At 40.0% G+C, this 19400-nt stretch overlaps 1 protein-coding gene across 2 annotated transcripts in view; it reads right to left on the reverse strand.

The window, feature by feature from the left end:
- LOC120865405 (methionine synthase-like) overlaps window positions 1–19400 on the reverse strand; it is a 124200-nt gene that overhangs the window by 85644 nt on the left and 19156 nt on the right. For both annotated transcript variants that reach the window (XM_040242682.1, XM_040242683.1), the window contains 9 exons: window positions 16683–16772; window positions 14031–14100; window positions 11937–12029; window positions 10440–10546; window positions 8324–8383; window positions 7516–7610; window positions 4088–4188; window positions 3002–3063; window positions 1890–1957 (listed from right to left, as the gene is read on the reverse strand). In XM_040242682.1, the coding sequence (XP_040098616.1) occupies window positions 1890–1957; window positions 3002–3063; window positions 4088–4188; window positions 7516–7610; window positions 8324–8383; window positions 10440–10546; window positions 11937–12029; window positions 14031–14100; window positions 16683–16772 (746 nt within the window). The remainder of the gene's footprint in view (window positions 1–1889; window positions 1958–3001; window positions 3064–4087; window positions 4189–7515; window positions 7611–8323; window positions 8384–10439; window positions 10547–11936; window positions 12030–14030; window positions 14101–16682; window positions 16773–19400) is intronic.

Below are 19400 nucleotides of genomic sequence, written 5' to 3' on the forward strand. Positions count from 1 at the left end.
CTATTTCACATTTCTGTATCTGTCCCGTCTGCTGTGTATGGACCAGACCAGTTTCTATGCTCACAGCTGTGAACCTACAAACGTGCACCTACAGATACGAGAGTTTACACAAATGCACACGGCAAATCTCCCCCATCGCTTCCCAACCTGAAGATGTCCTTAATCTACACAGTAATTTAAAAGAAAAAAAAGGCTTCATTGTTGAGAAGGAAGAGTAAAGAGGAGAGGAGATGCCTAGAGCAAAGGAAATTAAATCCTTTAGGTATTTTTTTTCAAGCACACACACACACAGAATAGAGAGGATTCAGAATAAGACATCACTAAAAATCCAAAATAACTACTCCTGGAAATTTGTTTTAGTTATTTATACTCTTTGGAACCTTCTCAGCTTCAATGAAATATGTCTCTGATTAGCCTTGAAAAATCTGCCTGCTCTACTAAATTGATCAGGACCAGTATGAACCAGTCAGTACAGCTCCCCAAATTAATGTGTGAATGACAAAATAAAAGCAGCAAATATATATATACAGAGGTAGATAAACACACACACAGCAATTTTTGAAGCAACTCTTTTTATGAAGGAGGAAAGTAAACGTGAAAGTCACTCAGTCATGTCTGACTCTTTGTGACCCCATGGACTATGCAGTGCATGGAATTCTCCAGGCCAGAATCCTGGAGGGGGGAGGAGTCTTTCCCTTTTCCAGGGGATCTTCCCAACCCAGCGTTTGAACCCAGATTTCCTGCCTTACAGGCAGATTCTTTACCAGCTGAGCCACAAGGGAAGCCCTATAAAGGAGGCAATAACCTTAAAAACAAAAAGAGATCCATAGATAAGCTATCCTCACTATTAATAGCTTTCAGATAGTATTTAAAGGATGTTTAAAAAATTGTAGACTCTTAATAGAATCTATTACAGAGGTCAACAAAAGCAGTACAACATTAGGTAATTCACACAGTGAACATTTTATAGGTATGAAACAGACACAGAACAGTCAGGTGACTGGCTCAAAATATGATCATCAGTCACTTTAGGGAAAAAAATAAAAACAGAAACAGTCCTTAACTTTCAATTCCAATCCTCTTTATAAGAGGATTAACCATGAAACTGCAGGGACTTAACCACACCCTTCACCATGTCCTGTCTCACACTCCCTTCCTTAACCCTCAACAACGTGGGTTAAGCAGTGACTGTGCCAGGCGAGGTGAAGATGCTCTTCTTGACCTCAAGGTGCTTGCCGCTTAGTCTTTTCTGTCCATGAAAGAATCTAGTGGAGGCAGGTATTTCTCCACATATGAGCTGTCCTTCCTTGAGCATTGGAAGTGAACATTGGAATACTAATCAGATATTTAAAGGTACAGTGTTAAGATAGCTAGGATTTGCTTATAATCATCTAAGGAGGAAAAAGAAGTTAGAGAATAGATAAAATAAGAATAGCAAAATGCTGAAAATTATGTCTTAGGCACATGAGATTTCATTTTATTATTTTTGTACTTTATAGCAATTAAAGTATCCCAGTTTGCTAGGACTGTCATAATTAAATACCACAGGCTGAGGAGTTTAAACAGCAAGGTTTCTCAACATTTTGGAAGCTAGGAGTCTCAGGTCACGGCGTCAGCAGGGCTGGCTTCCTCCCCTTGGCTTCTCATTGGCCCTCTTCTCCCTGCGCTTGCACAGGGGCCCCTCCTGTGTGTGTCTGTGCCCTCAGCAGCCACACACTGGACCAGGATCTATTCACATGACCTCATTTTACCTCAATTACCTGCTTATCCACCCTATCTCTAATTACTGTCACATTCAGAACTGGGGATTAGGGCTTTGATCTATGAATTTTGAGGGGGACACAATTCATCCCATAACAAAAAATTAAACACTTCGAAGTGATTGTCACCTGATATGATCTGGTGTCGTACCACAGCATCCACCAACTATGTTGACCAAGCCATCAACAGCAAAATCCTGCATTTAGAAAAATAAAGTTTCAGAGAGCTTATCTGAATTCTAAGTTCACCACCATCAATCCAGCATCAATTCTAAGTTCACCACCATCCACATTTCCTGAATAACTAATTTTACATTTAAAAGAGAGCTAAACATATTTGACTCTAGATATAAAGCCTTCACAAGACTCAGATACAAGGTTAAAAGCAGGGAACAGTTCAGATGAAATGCATTGAGGCATCTGTCTATCTGATCATAATGAAAATTTGTTTTATCCATATGCTGAGCAGAATGCATGTGAACTGAATAATGTGTTTGCCAATAACATCTAAGTTATTAGTATTTAAATTTAAATTCAAATGTTGAAAAAATCAAAAATTCAATTCCTCAGTCACAACAACCACATTTCAAGTACTCCAATGACCGCAAGTGACAGAGGTTACATAATGCATAATGTGGGTCAGGAGTTTAACCACAGCGGGTCTGAAGGACAAGGTAACCTGAAAGAGGGACTCAAGGAACTGAGAAGTGACAATACTGGAAAGAACATCTACATAAGGTACTGAAATCATAAGAATTAAGTCAGAAATACTTTAGGAGACAATGTCAATAAGCCAGAAGCTAAAAATCCAAGGAATGAGGAGAAGAGACCCAGGGGTTAGAAATAAGGAGGCATTTTGGGCAATATGGTTTTGTGAACCAGGACTTCAAAGATGGAAGGTGTATGCAGAGAAGGAGAGCAGGGGAGATGACAGTGGGGAGCAAAGAGATGTCAACTCCACCTAGCAGTTTGGTGGGTGGAGAAGACCACTTGGGAGGGCTCAGAGGATGAGTTTCAGTTAGTTTGGGTCGGATCTCACTGGGAATCCACTTGTTTCGACTATGAGAGGGATGCTGACAACAAGCCCCTTTCTCTGCCTCCATCATATTCATTCATCGTAAGCTTTTATTTCTTATATACACATTCGGTTTTCTTTAGAGGTAAAGTCTACGTCTAACTATTCTAAATCAAAAATTCCATTTTTTTATCTCTTAAAAACCAAGTGAAAGAGGATTCGTGACCTTTACGTGCATGGCCATCACGTGGGGAGTTTCATTATAGTCACCGAAGGTATTGGGAAGACCTAAGAAAAGCATATTTCAACCATTACTGGAAATTATTTTCACAAACAGACACAGCATTTGTAAAGGCTTTGGGTTAAAAGGCTAGAAAACTTTTTACTTAAAGCAAGATCACTTAAAAAAATAAGAATTCTTAATATTAAACATAATAAGTACAGAGACAACATATCAAACAACAAAAAAATCACATTGGAAAATAAACATCCATTATTTTTTTTCCATTTCAAAGAAAAGCATCACTACTACATGGGACAGAATTCCTCTACCTCTAGCCCTCCCCTTCCTATAAAGGAAATTAATTCTAGTCACCTAGCTGCCAGGGGGTAAGGTTTGAGGGAATACCACACATCCTTTGAACTATCAAGCACCAGGCATGCAATTAAAAACAACCAAAACACAACTCATCCCCTTTCAAGTAAGTTTTCCCACATAAGACTTTAGCATCTAATCACCCAATTTCCTGTTTCATTTATTATCCACTTCTAGTTATCTTACTCCTAATGCTCAAAAACATACACCAGGAAATCTGGTTAACCCAGGATGGATTATAAATATTAAATAGACAGCTTAAAAATTGTCTACATTTATCTTAGGAATTTTTATATACCATAAATTTGAAGTCCTAACTTAAAAAGAGGAAAAGTAACAGGTTCTTTATCTGCTCGTTTGTTGATGCAGTGGAACAAAGAGGGCTCTCACACAGGGTCTTTGCGCCCATCACTTTGGCCATGCCCACATGGCAAGCACTGTCACCAATTCCAAGACTCTGGTCAGTTAAGCAATGAGGCTTCATTCCTCAGAGCTCTGTCCACTTCTGACACTTTCAGGCTGAGCCAAACTGTTCTTTCATATCTAGAGGGAAACAGTTGTCCAGACCCAAGTTTCTTCATTTAAAAAATTTCTATTAAAAGCTGACTATATCCTAAGATCTACAAAACAAACTCTTTTAATCCAGATCTGTTTCCCTGTCTACTCAGGTCTTGTGTATCTGGATTCTCCTATGTGTGACTCCCCTGAAACACATACCTGCATTGGGATAACAGAGAACATAAGCTGTTGTACATTTTCCAATTGTTTCAATAAAAGGTCTCATTTCAGCTGCACCCAGAGCACAATTTAATCCAATGCTGAAAAAACAAAAAGAAGAGATTAGAAGCACCCTCTTTTATTCTAAATATTTATACATATACAAAGTTATGATGAGGAAAGGAGTATATTTAAAACCAAGCAGATAATAAATCTCTTGATTTGAAGCACATTTAGTTCAGCTCCAGTCAAAGCCACCTCACTGATGTTCCCTGCAGCACTAAACATTTCTGCCCATGTCTCCAACATTAGATGATCTTACAGCTTAAGGATCCAGAATATAAATAAAAAAATAAGTTTACAGTTTCATCACTGCTATACCATGAAACAAAAATGTCTGCAAATTACCACCACTAATAAACATTGATTGGAAAGCAATACTGAAGAGAAAGAAAAAGGAAAATCTTGCAGGTAGATGTAATATTAATGGTATATGGAGGCCACTTTGGGAGTCTAGACCAAGACTTGGCCCTTGCTCCAAATGACTTGCAATGTGACCCTGGACTTAGAATTTGTCCTCTTATAAATTAAGTGGGTTTACTTGTAACCAAGGAGCTCTGTGTTTTGCAAATGAAACTTACTGTGGACTCAAAACAGATCAAAGCAGAACTGCTAAAACCCCTCCAAAGCCACTCTCAGAGGGAGCTGCCAAGGCCTTCAGGAATTCAAGAATTAATTATGAAGTGACTGGGACTATGTTATCTTTTATTTTTTCATATTTTACTTTTTTCCTTTTATTATGATTTCTTAGTGTAATATGATATACTAGATTAGAACCTGGAACAGAAAAAGAACAGTGTGGAAAAACTTGAAACCTGAATAAAGTGTGGAGTTTAAATAACAGTAATATGCTTTTAGTTTTGCTGAAAGTATCACAGGTAATGCAAGATGTCACATTAGAAAAAACTAGATTAAAAAAAAATACAGGAACTCTCTGTACCATGTGTGCCACTTTTCTGCAAATCTGAAATTATTCCACAATAAAAAGTTTATTTAACAAATTCACAACTCCCATTTGTGATAAAAACTCCTAGTTTACTAGGAACAGAAGAAAACTTCTCACACTGGATAAAGCACATCTATTTAGTGATGTAGAATTAAATGTTTTTCCCACAAGATCTGGAACAAGGTAAGGATGACTTCTTTCACCTCCTGCTAAATGTCATGCTGGGAGTCCTAAGAGGGCATTAAGAGAAAATGGAAAATAAAAGGTATGCAGACTGGAAAGGAAGAAACAAATTTGTCTTTGTTCACAGGTAAGACTATCTATTACTATTCCAAAGAATCATCTAAAACGCTCTTTGAACCCAAACTGTAAAGTACAAGGTTCATATACAAAAGTTAACTGTTTACCTAAACAGTAGCAATGAGCAATTGAAATTTGAAATACAGAAAATACACTATTTACAATGGCACCAAAACAAATGAAATACTTGTGTATAACTTCAAAACTCTGATGAAAGAAATCAGGGAAGATCTAAATAAATGGAGATATATCCTAAGTTCATGAACAGGAAGATTTATTATACTTAAGACCTCAATTTTTCCCAATTTTATATACATTCACACACGTCAATTAAAATCCAGCAAGTTATTTGTGAATATCAATGAACTGGTCCTAAAGTTTACATGAAGAAGTAAATGACCCAGAATTGCTAATACAATTCTTGGAGGAGAAGAACAAAGAAGAACAAAGATCAAAGAAGGACTGATACTACCTCACTTCAAGATCCATTAAAAAGCTAAAGGAATCTCTGGTATTGATGAGAGCACAGAGCAATGCAGCAGAATAGAATCTAGGAACAGAATCAACTGACCTTTGACAAAGAAGCAAAGGCAATCCAATGGAGAAAGGATTATCTTTTCAAGAAATAGTGCTGGAACAACTGGACATTCGCATTTGAAAAACTTAATCTAGACACAGATCTTACATCTTTCATAAAATTAATGCAACATGGTTAACTGTAAATTGCAAAACTAAGATATAAATATGTATATAAAGATTACACAAGAGATAAATCTACATGACCATGGGTCTGGCAATGAGTTTTAGATACAGTACCAAAAGCAGGTTCCATGAAAGAAAAATAAATTGATAAGCTGGACTTCACTAAAGTTAAAAACTTCTGTCCAATGAAAGAGCAGACTTTAAGAGCATGAGTAGATAAGCCATAGGCTGGGAGCAAATATTTGTAAAACACATATATGGTATTCAAAGTTGTTTTTTTTTTTTAATTCTTAAAACTCAACAATAAGAAAACTACCCAACTCAAAAAATAAACAAAAGATCTGAAGAGCAAACAGCTACCTCAAGGTGTTGTTGCCAAAATTAAAAGAGCATAAAGCACTTAGAACTGAGTCTGGCACACAGCAAACTTCCAATAAACGTCTAAGACTCTTATTTTTATGGCCAACACTATAATAAAAGTTCACAGAGCACTCTGAGAAGAACATTGACCTGGGCTGGTAAGAGAGGGCAGGGTCCCTGGAGAGGACCCTAGGGATGGACTGAAAGGCTCACGTGTCAGGGTGAGAATGCAGGGCAGGCACAGCCTCCAGGCAGAAGTAGTACACGCACGGACAAGGCACAGGAGGAAACTGTGTATATTTTAGGAGCTTCCATCTCATCACCATTTTGATCAGAAAAATATAGAGATATCTTAAAATACAATGTAAAAGCCATGTTAATTTTTTAAAATATTTATGTATTTATTTGGCTGCAATGTGTCTTAGTTGCCACACTCGGGATCTTCAATCTTTGGTTTAGCATGAGAACGTTGAGTTGCAGCATGTGGTGGGATCTAGTTCCCTGACCAGGGTTTGAACCCAGGCCCCTAGCATTGGAAGTGCAGAGTCTTAGCCACTGGACCACCAGGAAAGTCCTGGCCATGTTAATTTTAAAGATAGAAATCTAAGTTTCAGAATTTCTACTGTATTCCAAAGTTTTAGAATTTCTACTGTATTCCAAATTAGGCTGCTTCACCTTCTTCCAAGCTAGGCTGTTTCTGGTTGCTACAGGAGCAGGGAGTGAAAAAACCTTGCTGTTTTTAAGTGCTGATAATAGATTTAAAGTGTTTTTACTGGGCCAAGGCAGTCTTAAACTATAAGGGGAACATTCACAGACAAAAAGGCAACTCTCTGGCTTGTCCAAGGAGCATAAAAACTCTCCCAGTAACTCAAATTGATTCATTTAGGCTGTGGTCTTCTGACGTCCTCAGGGCAGTCAGTTACCCTCAAGGAAAGTCAATATTTCACACAAGTGATACCGTGGGAATATGAAGAAGCAATTCACTCCCAGGTCCCAGGCTGTCGTCATCAGAAGAGATGAACCCCAAAAGGAATGGAGGCAGGAAAGAATGATCACTCACCAGAGTGGGTCTGCATGAGACACGCTGATGACAAATGCCTCCCCAGTCTGGCCAGAGAGAGTTCGCCCACTTTTATCAACAATTGTCCCTGAAATCTGAATTGAAAAAGTAAACTCAGTCAACCACACAGAGTTAAGAATACAGTCTCAAAAACAAAGTAAAATTAAGAAGCTTTTAAAAAACAAAAAAAACTTGAAAGAGAGCTATAGCACTCCAAGTTTAAGGCAACACTGTTTAACCATGGTTGGAAACAGATGAGTGCCCAGGGGAGAGGTTGGAAAGCCAAAGAAGCCGAGAAAAGGGAAAGTCAGGGAGGCAAAAGCAGTGCCCAAAAAAGCTTTAGGCTTCACACCACCAGTCCCACTGGAGAGGACTTTCCACAGATATTTAAGGTTATCCTGGTCTCTTGCTGTTCAACATCTGATTCGTCTGACAACGCTTGTGGGTTCCGATCTATTCTCAGCAAGCAGTGTGGGCCTGCCTAGTGCCTCAGTGAACTGGCAGTCTGCTGTCTCTGGTGGTGGATGCTCCATGGTCAGCTTCAAGTCTGTCCCTCCTCCGACCCTAGAGTCACTGAGCCTTTGACTCTGGGGGACCTGCCTTTCACCAACCACCTCTAGATTCGTTGTCTTCACATTTCTGCAGATAAGATTGCTATTGGTCTGAAGTGGTGGCAGGAGGGAGGTAAACAGAGGAAGTTACTCTCAAAAGTTCTATCAGGAAAACTGAAACCTCACCCTCAAAATGATCATATAAAAAAAACACAAAAAAACTTCCTCATGCAAATACCAAATACTTTAGAACTTACAAAGACAGGCCGGGGAACATACTCCTCTTCAAAAAGTTTTTGGACTGCAAACAAGGCTGCCTGCCAGGGAGAAAAAGGACATCTTTGTTACTGAGAGACTGTGTCAAAGGTCACAGTCTAACAGGCTGATCAGAATGTTTCTTTTACCAAGGCCTCTTTAGATAAGACACATATCACACTCTCTGGGGAGGAGAAACAAGTCCTCCATGTGACATACAAAACCCACACCCCTTTCTCAAGGTAACACTGTACATATTCAGTTCAGTTGCTCAGTCATGTCCGACTCTTTGCGACCCCATGAACCGCAGCACGCCAGACCTCCCTGTCCATCACCAACTCCCGGAGTTTACCCAAACCCACGTCCATTGAGTCGGTGATGTCATCCAACCATCTCATCCTCTGTCGTCCCCTTCTCCTCCTGCCCTCAATCTTTCCCAGCATCAGGGTCTTTTCAAATGAGTCAGCTCTTCGCATCAGGTGGCCAAAATATTGGAGTTTCAGCTTTAGCATCAGTCCTTCCAATGAACACCCAGGACTGATCTCCTTTAGGATGGACTGGTTGGATCTCCTTGCAGTCCAAGGGACTCTCAAGAGTCTTCTCCAACACCACAGTTCAAAAGCATCAATTCTTCAGCACTCAGCTTTATAGTCCAACTCTCACATCCATACATGACCGTTGGAAAAACCATAGCCTTGACTAGACAGACCTTTGTTGACAAAGTAATGTCTTTGCTTTTTAATATGCTGTCTAGGTTGGTCATAACTTTCCTTCCAAGGAGTAAGCGTCTTTTAATTTCATGGCTGCAGTCACCATTTGCAGTGATTTTGGAGCCCCCAAAAATAAAGTCAGCCACTGTTTCCACTCTTTCCCCATCTAATTCCCATGAAGTGATGGGACCAGATGCCCTGATCTTCATTTTCTGAATGTTGAGCTTTAAGCCACCTTTTTCACTCTCCTCTTTCACTTTCATCAAGAGGCTTTTTAGTTCCTCTTCACTTTCTGCCATAAGGGTGGTGTCATCTGCATATCTGAGGTTATTGATATTTCTCCCGGCAATCTTGATTTCAGCTTGTGCTTCCACTGTACATATTACAACAAAACAAACGCTGACTGGAAGTCCACCCCTGAACTAATATTTTCCCTGAGAAAGAGCTGAAGAGCTACTCTTTTTCTTCCTTCTCTCAATCAAAACTAAAAAGAGGTAAATATGAAGCCTCTACTTCCACAGCCTCACATAAACAAGGTAGGTACATGAACCAACAGTGTATGTCACTGCAAAGAATATGAGCTAGAATCGGTTGTAAAGACACGAATGCTGTGTTAATCTGTACTGTCCATGTTTTCTTAAGTTCTAAGACCAGAAACTAAGGTCCTCTAATGCCCAAAGCTCTTCCACCTCAGAATCCACAGACAGAGATACTGCATACATAAAAACTATAGTAAGGTAGTATTTTTCACCTATTAGAGTGGAAAAGATCAAAAAGTTCAATAGAGAGGGTGTGGTGAAAGCAGCCAGCAATCCTGTGGACTGTTCGCTGTCTGGAGGAAAAATGAGTCCAATCCTGGAGGGTGAAGATCAAAAGTAACAGTGCCCAGACTCTTTAACGCAGCAATTTCACATGTAGAAATTTATACTCAGAGACACTGTCAAAAATGTATGTATGAGGAGTTTTTTATTTTACTTTTTATTTTATTTTATTTATTTTTATTTTATTTTTTACTTTTTATTGCACACACTACATACCTTTGTACATATGTACGGAATACAAGCACATATGCACACTCACACGCATACTTTTCTCTGAATGGAATCTCCATAGGGCCTCCACACCAGTAACAGCAGTTGTCCCTCGGGAAGACGGCTAGATACCCAGGGAATGGGGGCATGGAGGATATTTACTTTTTACTCCATACATTTATTTTGAATTTTAAAATCACGCATATATATCTGACCTATGCATCCATGCACATACAGTAGCTATACATGAAAACATTCAGTTTCATAATTTAAAAGTTCTTTATATAAAGTAATAATATGTTGTATTTCCTCACTTCATGAGGGGAAGCACCCCAGCCGGCACCCCAGTTCAGCCCCCTTTTCCTCCTTTAACTCACCTTGGCATTAGCGGTATCAAAAATAGTTTCAATGAGTAAGATATCCACTCCACCATCCAGAAGCCCTTTGGCCTGCTCTTTGTAGGCTTCAACAAGTTCATCAAATGCTGCAGAAAACAAACCACACCCAGGACATCAGTCATTAGTATCCTTTGAAAGCCCAGGACACACCAAATTTAGGCCTGGTTCCAGGTGAACTACCTATTGCTGGTTTATATGCATAATTTAAGGGCAACACCACATTTTGTAAGAAACATGGCAGTGATGGAAGTTAAACCAGCAAACTAAACACAGACACTCCTAAACTCTCTGCACACAGGCTCACTTCCCATGTGTGAACAGAGAACAAGCCACTGGCTGGGTGGGGAGAGACATGATTTCTTGAGCCCCAGCTCTTACTTTAAGATCTTTAAAACAGATCTTTCCAGGGATGGTTTTAATCAATCAATTCAGGGAAGAGTGTGAGGAATAATTAGAGAAACGTGTCACACTGATGTGGATTCATGACTGGTCGAGTCATATTTTCTCACACCCTCTGGGGTAAAAGTCTGTGGTTCTATCAATTTTGCGCCTGTCCTCTGACACCAACTCTGTCAGAGAAGAAACCTGCCTGGTGTGCAATTTCAGTCTCAAACACAAAAGGGTACAATCACTCCTAGGTAAACTTTCTGTTAAAAATGTCTTATCTATTTCCATCTCAGAGGTTACCCACTCCCCATTTCATCTCTCACCCAGGAAAGGAAAGATGTACATATATTCAATAGAGTAGCCTACTTCATCTTACATAGTGCATGAGAAAGGAAAGCTCTCCACTGCCACACTAAGACCAAAAGAAGCTCCTGCCACACTAAGACCAAAAGAAGCTCCAGCCACACGTCAGCCCAGAATGAGCAACTCCTAGTGGAAAAGTGTGGTATCTGGAACCAAAATCTACAAATCACACTTGCCTGAACTTGTCTTCGACACTGAATTCATTACCACATTATTACCATTATTCGGCTCCGACCGTTTAATTCTTTTTGTTTTTTTGCAGTCTAATGCTTAAACTGACCTAGATTTCTAGCCTTCTCATAAAATTTCAATGCAAGTATGCTTATAGATGCTGGTGTATAATGTTAGTCTGTTTATAACTGCTCCCTGACAAATAAAGTGGGGTATAGTAGGCTATTCTATAAACTGACCAAGGCCTAGTATCTATATTTGCTCAACTTCTCAGTTTAAAGTTTCATTTTGATTGGTTTTATTTCCACAGCTGATAAAGAAGCCCAAACACAACAACATGGATCTTTGAAAACAGACTCAAGATAAATAATACTAATCCAATGACTAATAACAGCTCACTTTTATTTAAATGTCTACCACATCCCAGGGACTGCTAAGCCCTTAAGTCACAACAACCCCTTAACAGAAGCTGGCACTGGCCCCATATTACAGATGTACAGATTACTGAAACACCGAGGTAACTGCCCAAGATCAATGATTGTATATGATACTCACTGATGTTCCTGTAATCTGGTCTTTCCACAGATGGGGACACAGAGAGTGTCTTGTTAGTTGGACCCAGAGCTCCTGCCACATATCTCTTAATTCCTTTGGGAAAAGAAAAACAAGTGTGAAATCCCTAAATAGCTTGCCCTTTCTGCTGTGAGTCAATAGTCCATGAGATTTTCCCTAGAACACAGGAATATAATCCTTTGTCCATCACTCTGAAATTCAGAAAGCACAAAAGCCTCACTTTTCCCCTTAATTCAACAACAAAACTTGACCTCACCTGAACTACAAGAGGCTGTTTATAGTTTTTACTCCATTTAGTAGACAATTCATAGATTTTACTGCAAATAGATATTTGATTATGAGGGCCGTCCTGGACCCCACTGGGGAAATTATGAAACATGAAGTATGTGCACATGTGACCTCCAAGCCAATGCAAAAAAACTGAATTCTCATATCTTCAAAGAGTTTCAGTTAGTAATCCTTTTCTATCAACCACAGCTACGTGAAAGTGAAAGTCATTCAGGCACGCCCAACTCTTTGCAATCCCATGGACTGTAGCCTGCCAGGTTCTTCTCTCCGTGGAATTCTCCAGGCAAGAATACTGGAGTGGGTTGCCATTTCCTTCTCCAGGGAATCTTCCCAGCCCAGGGATCGACCCCAGGTCTCCTGCATTGCAGGCAGATTCTGTACCGTCTGAGTCACCATGGAAACATCACCACAGCTATGCCGGGACAAACTCTCTCTTCCCACCCTTAAGAAACCTTGAAGGTCATGAACATAGGTTCTGCAAAGCTTCCTCACAGCAGCAATGATCTTGAAACGCTCCCCACTGCTGTACTGCAAGGCCTTTGCAGGGGGAAAATATTAAATCACAATGAATAATTACAAAGCCTGAAGTTAAAGTATGAAGGAGATCAAATCTTACTTTAATAACTCTTTAAGAATTCCTGGATAATCTTTCGTCTAGGCTAGAGTCCTGGTGCTCCTAAGAGCCTGACATGTTGTGTTCATTTACATATCCTAACAGAAGCGGGGACACACTGCTTATCACTTGTGGTGATTTTAACCAAATGGTTATGTTTTACCATTTACCAACCAATCAATAACCCAGCCTTTAGCAGGTTGCAATATTCTTTATCCAACGGCCCCCACCCAGTCCTGCCAAGCTGGACAATAATGTTGATATAAGAAAAATATTCTTATCTTTCCCTGCTTTGGCTGACTGAATATCCTCTGCCCTGTGATTCTATTGCAGCAATAGTCAATGCCCTTCCATATTTAACATTATCTCTCAGAAACAGATTTCCTATAAATTGCTTCAGTCTTCATTAGTATGCTGTGTCTAACTTCCTAACAATTTTACATCTTTCCTGTTGGCAATAATTTCACATTTCCAAATCTTAAAGGGTTCCATATATTTCTTCTATCCCTTTCCCGCCCTCAAAGCCTCCCCTCCAGCTGGTGCCCAAGTGTTCCATGGCAGCCAGCCAGCAGGTGAGTTATTCTGGGGAGTCATTTTTCAAATCCCAGCAAGACTGACTCTACTGCCACCCTCTTTTCTGTGCTACACAACAGCGCCTTCAAAGACATTAGTGGTATGAAGTGGAAAACACTCGAAAGACAATCTCTCTTTACCTAGGTAAGGAAAACCTCAAGGATGAGGGTCGCTTAAAAGGGATAAGATCACATATCTTAATGATCACCACTATGACCACAGCAGTCAGTTGCGCCTCAATAACCTGAAGATGTGCTTTTGAAGGTGGAGAAATCATCTTAGCTGTAAATGTATGGGGAAGCCATGGTCCCAGCTATGAAATTAAGATATAACATCAAGTAAACACAGAGCAGGAGACAGACCCATGAAGACAGGGTCAATTAAGACAGACGTTGAATGCTTGATTATGAAACTGCAGAGAAGTAACCTACAAACAAGTACATGATGGCATCTGCAGTGTTGCTATAGGCCAGCTGTCACGGAAGGAAAAAGGGCAATAAGCACAGATTATTACAGCTAAGAATGTCAAAGGAAGCAGCTTTGTTTTGTTGTTGTTTTTTTTTTTTTTTTAAAGAAAGAGAAAGGAGAACAAGGTTCCTTACCTGTCTGGAGAGTTACCTCCTCGGCTGCTTTTCTGGCCACTCCTGCAGAGCACATGTTCATCCGGTAGGCCTAATACATCAATGGCAAGTGTTAGTTTGTCCTTCTTTTCTTCCAGAAAATAAGTAAGGAATTCATGACCTTTTAAAACTCAGTTTTATTCAGTAAGAAAATGCAGAGTGAATTAATTTGAGGTCTGAATAAAATCTTAGCCAATAAGGCCTACCAGCTGCCCCAGCAATGAAGGCAACAGGAAAGGCAAGTCTTTGGGAACTGTTTTCACATTCCTCCCCAAAACCATGAGCTAGCTAGCAATCTCTGGACATCTGGCACATCAGAATAAGCTGATGTCACAAAATATGCTGAGAATTAAATAAATAAATAAAACCAGTAATGGGAAAGTCACAGGCTTTGGAGAAAGGACACCTGGGCTCTAGACCAGCTCTGTCACCACCTGCCTAGGCAGTTTCCTTAGCAACGCCCTCAGGCCCTGGCTTCTTTCACCAGACAATGGTTGGAGACAGTGGGTCTGAACTTTTTGTAGATTATTAACCTCTAGAGAATCTGGAGAAGGGCCATGAACCCTCTCATGCCTAAAAGGCAAGCACACACAAAGGTCCAAAGCAGTGCCCACAAGTTCTATTGAAATACAGTCAAGCCCATTCATTCATGTGCTATCTATTACTGCTCTCGCACTATAATGCGGGTGTTGAGCAGCTGCAACACAGACTGTATGTGCCAACAAAGCTTAAAATATTTACTGACTGGCCTTTTACAGAAAAAGTTTGCCAATCCTGCCCCAAATAACACAAAAGTAATTATGACGCAATTTCATTTTCCCTTGATAACCCCAAAGGCAAGTGATTTCACAAAGTCCCAACACAGGGAAATCAGCGTCAGGGCACTCAGGACTACGTGCCTGATCACAGAGGCAGGTCTGGGAAAAATTCTACCCAGAAATAGGAATCTCAGCCTCTACCACCTATTTCCATCAGGTTTACAAAAACTGAATATGGAAGCATTGTGTTGATTAAAAACAAACCAAATCCTTTACCCCACACCCACTAAGATGCCTACTATGAAGTGAAGTGAAGTGAAGTCACTCAGTCGTGTCCAACTCTTTGCGACCCCATGGACTGTAGCCCACCAGGCTCCTCGTCCATGGGATTCTCCAGGCAAGAATACTGGAGTGGGGTGCCATTTCCTTCTCCAGGAGATCTTCCGGACCCAGGGATCGAACCCAGGTCTCCCACATTGCAGGCAGACGCTTTAACCTCTGAGCCACGATGGAAGCACAGGGAAGCCTACTATGAGGACAAAACAGAAACAAAACCAGGGCTTCCCTGGTGCTCAGTGGTAAAGAATCTGCCTGCCAATGCAGGAGACACGGGCTTGATCCTCTAAGCAGGAAGATCCCACATGCCTCAGAGCAACTAAGCCCATGTACCGCAACTATTAATTCTGTGCTCTAGAGCCCAGGAGCTGCGACTACTGAAGCCCGCACTCCTCTTGTGGTCTGCAGCAGAAGTCCCCGCAATGAGAAGCCTGAGCACCACAACTAGAGAGTAGACCTCCCCCTCGCTACAACTAGAGAAAAGCCTGCACAGCAACGAAGACTCAGCACAGCCAAAAATAAATAAATAAAATCATTAAAAAAAAAAACAGAAACAGGACAAATGCTGGCAAAGAGTGGGGGAAACTGGAACCCTTTTATGCTGTTGGTGGACATATAAAATGTTGCAAGTACTGCAGAAAACAGGGTGGTAGTTTTGCAAACAATTAAACAGAATTACTGCATAGCTCAGTAACACTATCTGCATATACATTCAAAAGAAATGCGAGCGCAGATGCAAAACAGGTCATCTGTACACCTCGCTCAGAGTAACATTGTCCACAATAGCCCAAAGGTAGAACCAACCTAAGTATCCAATAGTGGATGAAAAGAATAAACAAAACATGGTATATCCATACAATGGGAAACTATTCAACTTTGAAAAAGGAAAGATATTCCAATGCATGCTACAGCAAGAGTGAATCTTAAGGGACATTAAGTGAAATAAGCCAGTCACAAAAGGACAAATACTGATAATCCACTTACATGAGGCAGCTAGGGGAGCTAAATTCACAAACACAGAAAGCAGAATGGTGGTTTCTAGGGGCTGGAGGAAGGGAAAATTGGGAATTGCTGTTTAATGGGTACAGAGTTTAATGTTTTACAAGATGAAGCGTTCCGTGGATAGATGGCGGTAATGGTGGCACAACAATGTGAATGTACGTAATGCCACTGAACTGCACTCTTAAACACGGTTAAAACGGTAAATTTTATGCTACATGTATTTTGCCACAATTTTTAAAAAAAAGAAACCAGATCTGTCACTCAATTTAAAAAGGCTTCGCAAAACTGCACACGTGGCCAATCATTACGCTTTTATTCAATTACTGCATAATAAGCACCATTTTTATTTGATTATCACTTGTCCACAAAAGAAGCCAGCTGGAAAATGACTGGGCAGTTATGTGTACAAGCAGAAGAGATTCCAACCATTTCCTCTGTCTGACCACAAACAACAGATAACTAGACATTAGCTTGACCCTGCAGGTTTACAGTAAATGCTCATAACTATCTTAGATACAAGGAAAAATGAAATCCTTACCAAGTGTTCCAGGCCATAGTCAGCTTGGGCAATAGCAGTGCTGCTGAAAGTATTTGTTTCAATGATATCTGCCCCAGCTAGGAGGTAATCCTGCAACAAGAGAAAGTCATATCAGTGCTATGAGTTACAGAATCCCTGCCTCCTAATAGTAAACTTGCCTTTTCCTCACCATCTTCACCAAATAACGTTTTGACTGCTTACTAAGTGCAAGACACTGCAGTAGATACAGGACAGAGACACAAAAGGATATAGGGATTTCATAGAAAGGCGTGTGGTATAAATAAAACAGAACTTGAAGTCAGACAAAGTTCAAATGTGGTGTGAACTGAGTCGAGTTCCTTAAACTCTGAGCTTCAGTTTCCTCATTTGAAAGTATTATAACCCTGCTTCACCAGTGACCAGATGATAGTACAGATCACACATCAAGCTTCTGGCACATGATGGCCCTCAACAAATATTCCGTCTGCTCCTCTGCCATGTCCCAGCTTCAGCACAGTTAGGATTCTGTTGAGAAGGGCCCTCTGGCTGCAATCTCAATTCTGACCACAGCTGCTTCAGCCCACAGCTCCTGGCCGAGCCAGATCAGAACCCTCACTAAACCCCGAGGACCTTGGTGTCCTCCTGTTCTCCATGTTTGAAATCTTTCTTCCTTGTTTCACTCTGTCTCAATCTGATAAACACTCTGGTGAATTTTCCAACACTGAGTAAACTCCTGATTTTCCAACACTGAGTAAACTCAACCCCACGTAAGCCAGTTTGTAGAAAAATCTGGAAATAAAATCCAAGATTTACACACTTTTAAGTCACAAACAGCCTAAATACTCATCAATAGGGAAACGGCTAAATAAACTATAATATGTCCATTTTATTACATGTTATGTGGCAGCTAAAAAATAGCACGTGTGGGGAGTTCCCTGGAGGTCCAGTGGTTAAAACTCTGTTTTCACTGCAGGGGATATGGGATTGATCCCTGGTCGGGAAACTAAGATCCTGCATGCAACAAGCAGCCAAAAAATAGATAAAACAACAACAACAACACTGTGTATAAATATCTACAAATATGGAAACATCTCCAAAAATACTACTTAGTAGAAAAACAAAATTAATATGACACCATTAAATTTAAAATATACACACACACAAATAGTATTGAATTTTCTAGGATACACATACATATACACTTATGCATAAATGCATAACAAATGATTTGGAAAGACATACACCAACTAGTATAAGTGGTTGTCTCCAGGGAAAAAATAGAAATTTGGAGCAGTGGTTAAAAGGGAATTTATTCTTAACTATGGGTTCTATTTTATCAGAACAAAATAAAATTTAGCTTTTCAAAAAAGGGAAAGAAAAACTGAAAACAACCTTAATGCCTAAAAATAAGGTTAAATTAAGCAAACGGTGATATATGTATAGAATAAATTTGTACAAAGTTATTAAAACCATGTCTTGGAATATTTAATACTCATGGTATTAAAAATGCAAATTATAAAATAGTATGGAGTAATAATAATCCCAATTTAATTTTAAAAATCCAAATACAGAAAACTAGTCTGAAATATAAATTAAAATATGTGAATGGCAGGTATGTCTTGGTACTGAATTTACAATCCATGGGGTCACAGAGCTGGACATGACTGAGTAACTGAGCATAAACACACATACTGATATTACAGGTGGTTTTTACTTTCTTTTATGTTTTTCTATTGAGCTAGACATTTTATTTTTGTAACAATGAACACATATTATCTCTATAATTAGGCAGAGAGTTTTTCTGAATTCCCAGTTATTTTCTCCAATTCTGCATAGATTTAAAATTTTCCATAATATAAAGTTTACAAGGTGTTTTTTCTAGCTCTTTACCTTTTCTCTCCACCTTCTTTCCTGGAATAATATCCCACTCATGGGCTTGGGATATGACACTCCAAGATTCCAAGCCTATTCTCACCAATTAGAACACGTGTGACTGCTATATTAAAAATGGATACGCAACAAGGACCTACTGTGTAGCACAGGGACCTTTGTTTGATCTCATGTGCAGCCAGGATGGGAGGGGAGTTTGAGGGAGAATAGATACACATACATGTATGGCTGAGTCACTCTGCTGTGCACCTGAAACCATCACAACACTGTTAGTCAGCTATGCTCCAACATAAAATTAGAAGTTTTAAAAAAAAAACACAGATGGATGTGGGCAAGCTACTTAATTACTCTGCTCCTCAGTTTTCTTCTGTAAAAGCTGTCAAGATTAAAGGAGGCCATTAATGACAACACAGCCAGCAGCTACCTACAGGTGTTTTAAATATCAGTTCCTGTAGGTCTCAGCCTAACAACAGCAATGGGCTAGGAAATGCATGAGGCATTCACCTGGGCCCTTACCCCCAGTGCTGAGCCAGGACGGAGCCAATGCCACGGCCTGACTGGCCCTAGCAGTTCTTATCACAATTGCAAGACTCACCTCAGCAATTACTATCAGGGAACTTTTGAAAAAACAAAAAGGTCCTACTATCCACAGGTCCTGAAGGGTGCAGGCATCCTCAGGCCACACAGTGAGGTAGCTGGGGGTTGGAGGGAAATAACTGAGAGAACTAGGGTTCTGCCTTCATTGGGATCAAGGTAGATGCTTAGAATATTGTGGGTTCACTCTTTACTGAAGAACTGAAAACCTAACAGTAGGAATTAGGGTTCAGGAAGGAAAAGGCAGGGTCATTC

Source organism: Oryx dammah, unplaced genomic scaffold, assembly GCF_014754425.2.
Source record: "Oryx dammah isolate SB20612 unplaced genomic scaffold, SCBI_Odam_1.1 HiC_scaffold_6, whole genome shotgun sequence".
NCBI lineage: Eukaryota > Metazoa > Chordata > Mammalia > Artiodactyla > Bovidae > Oryx > Oryx dammah.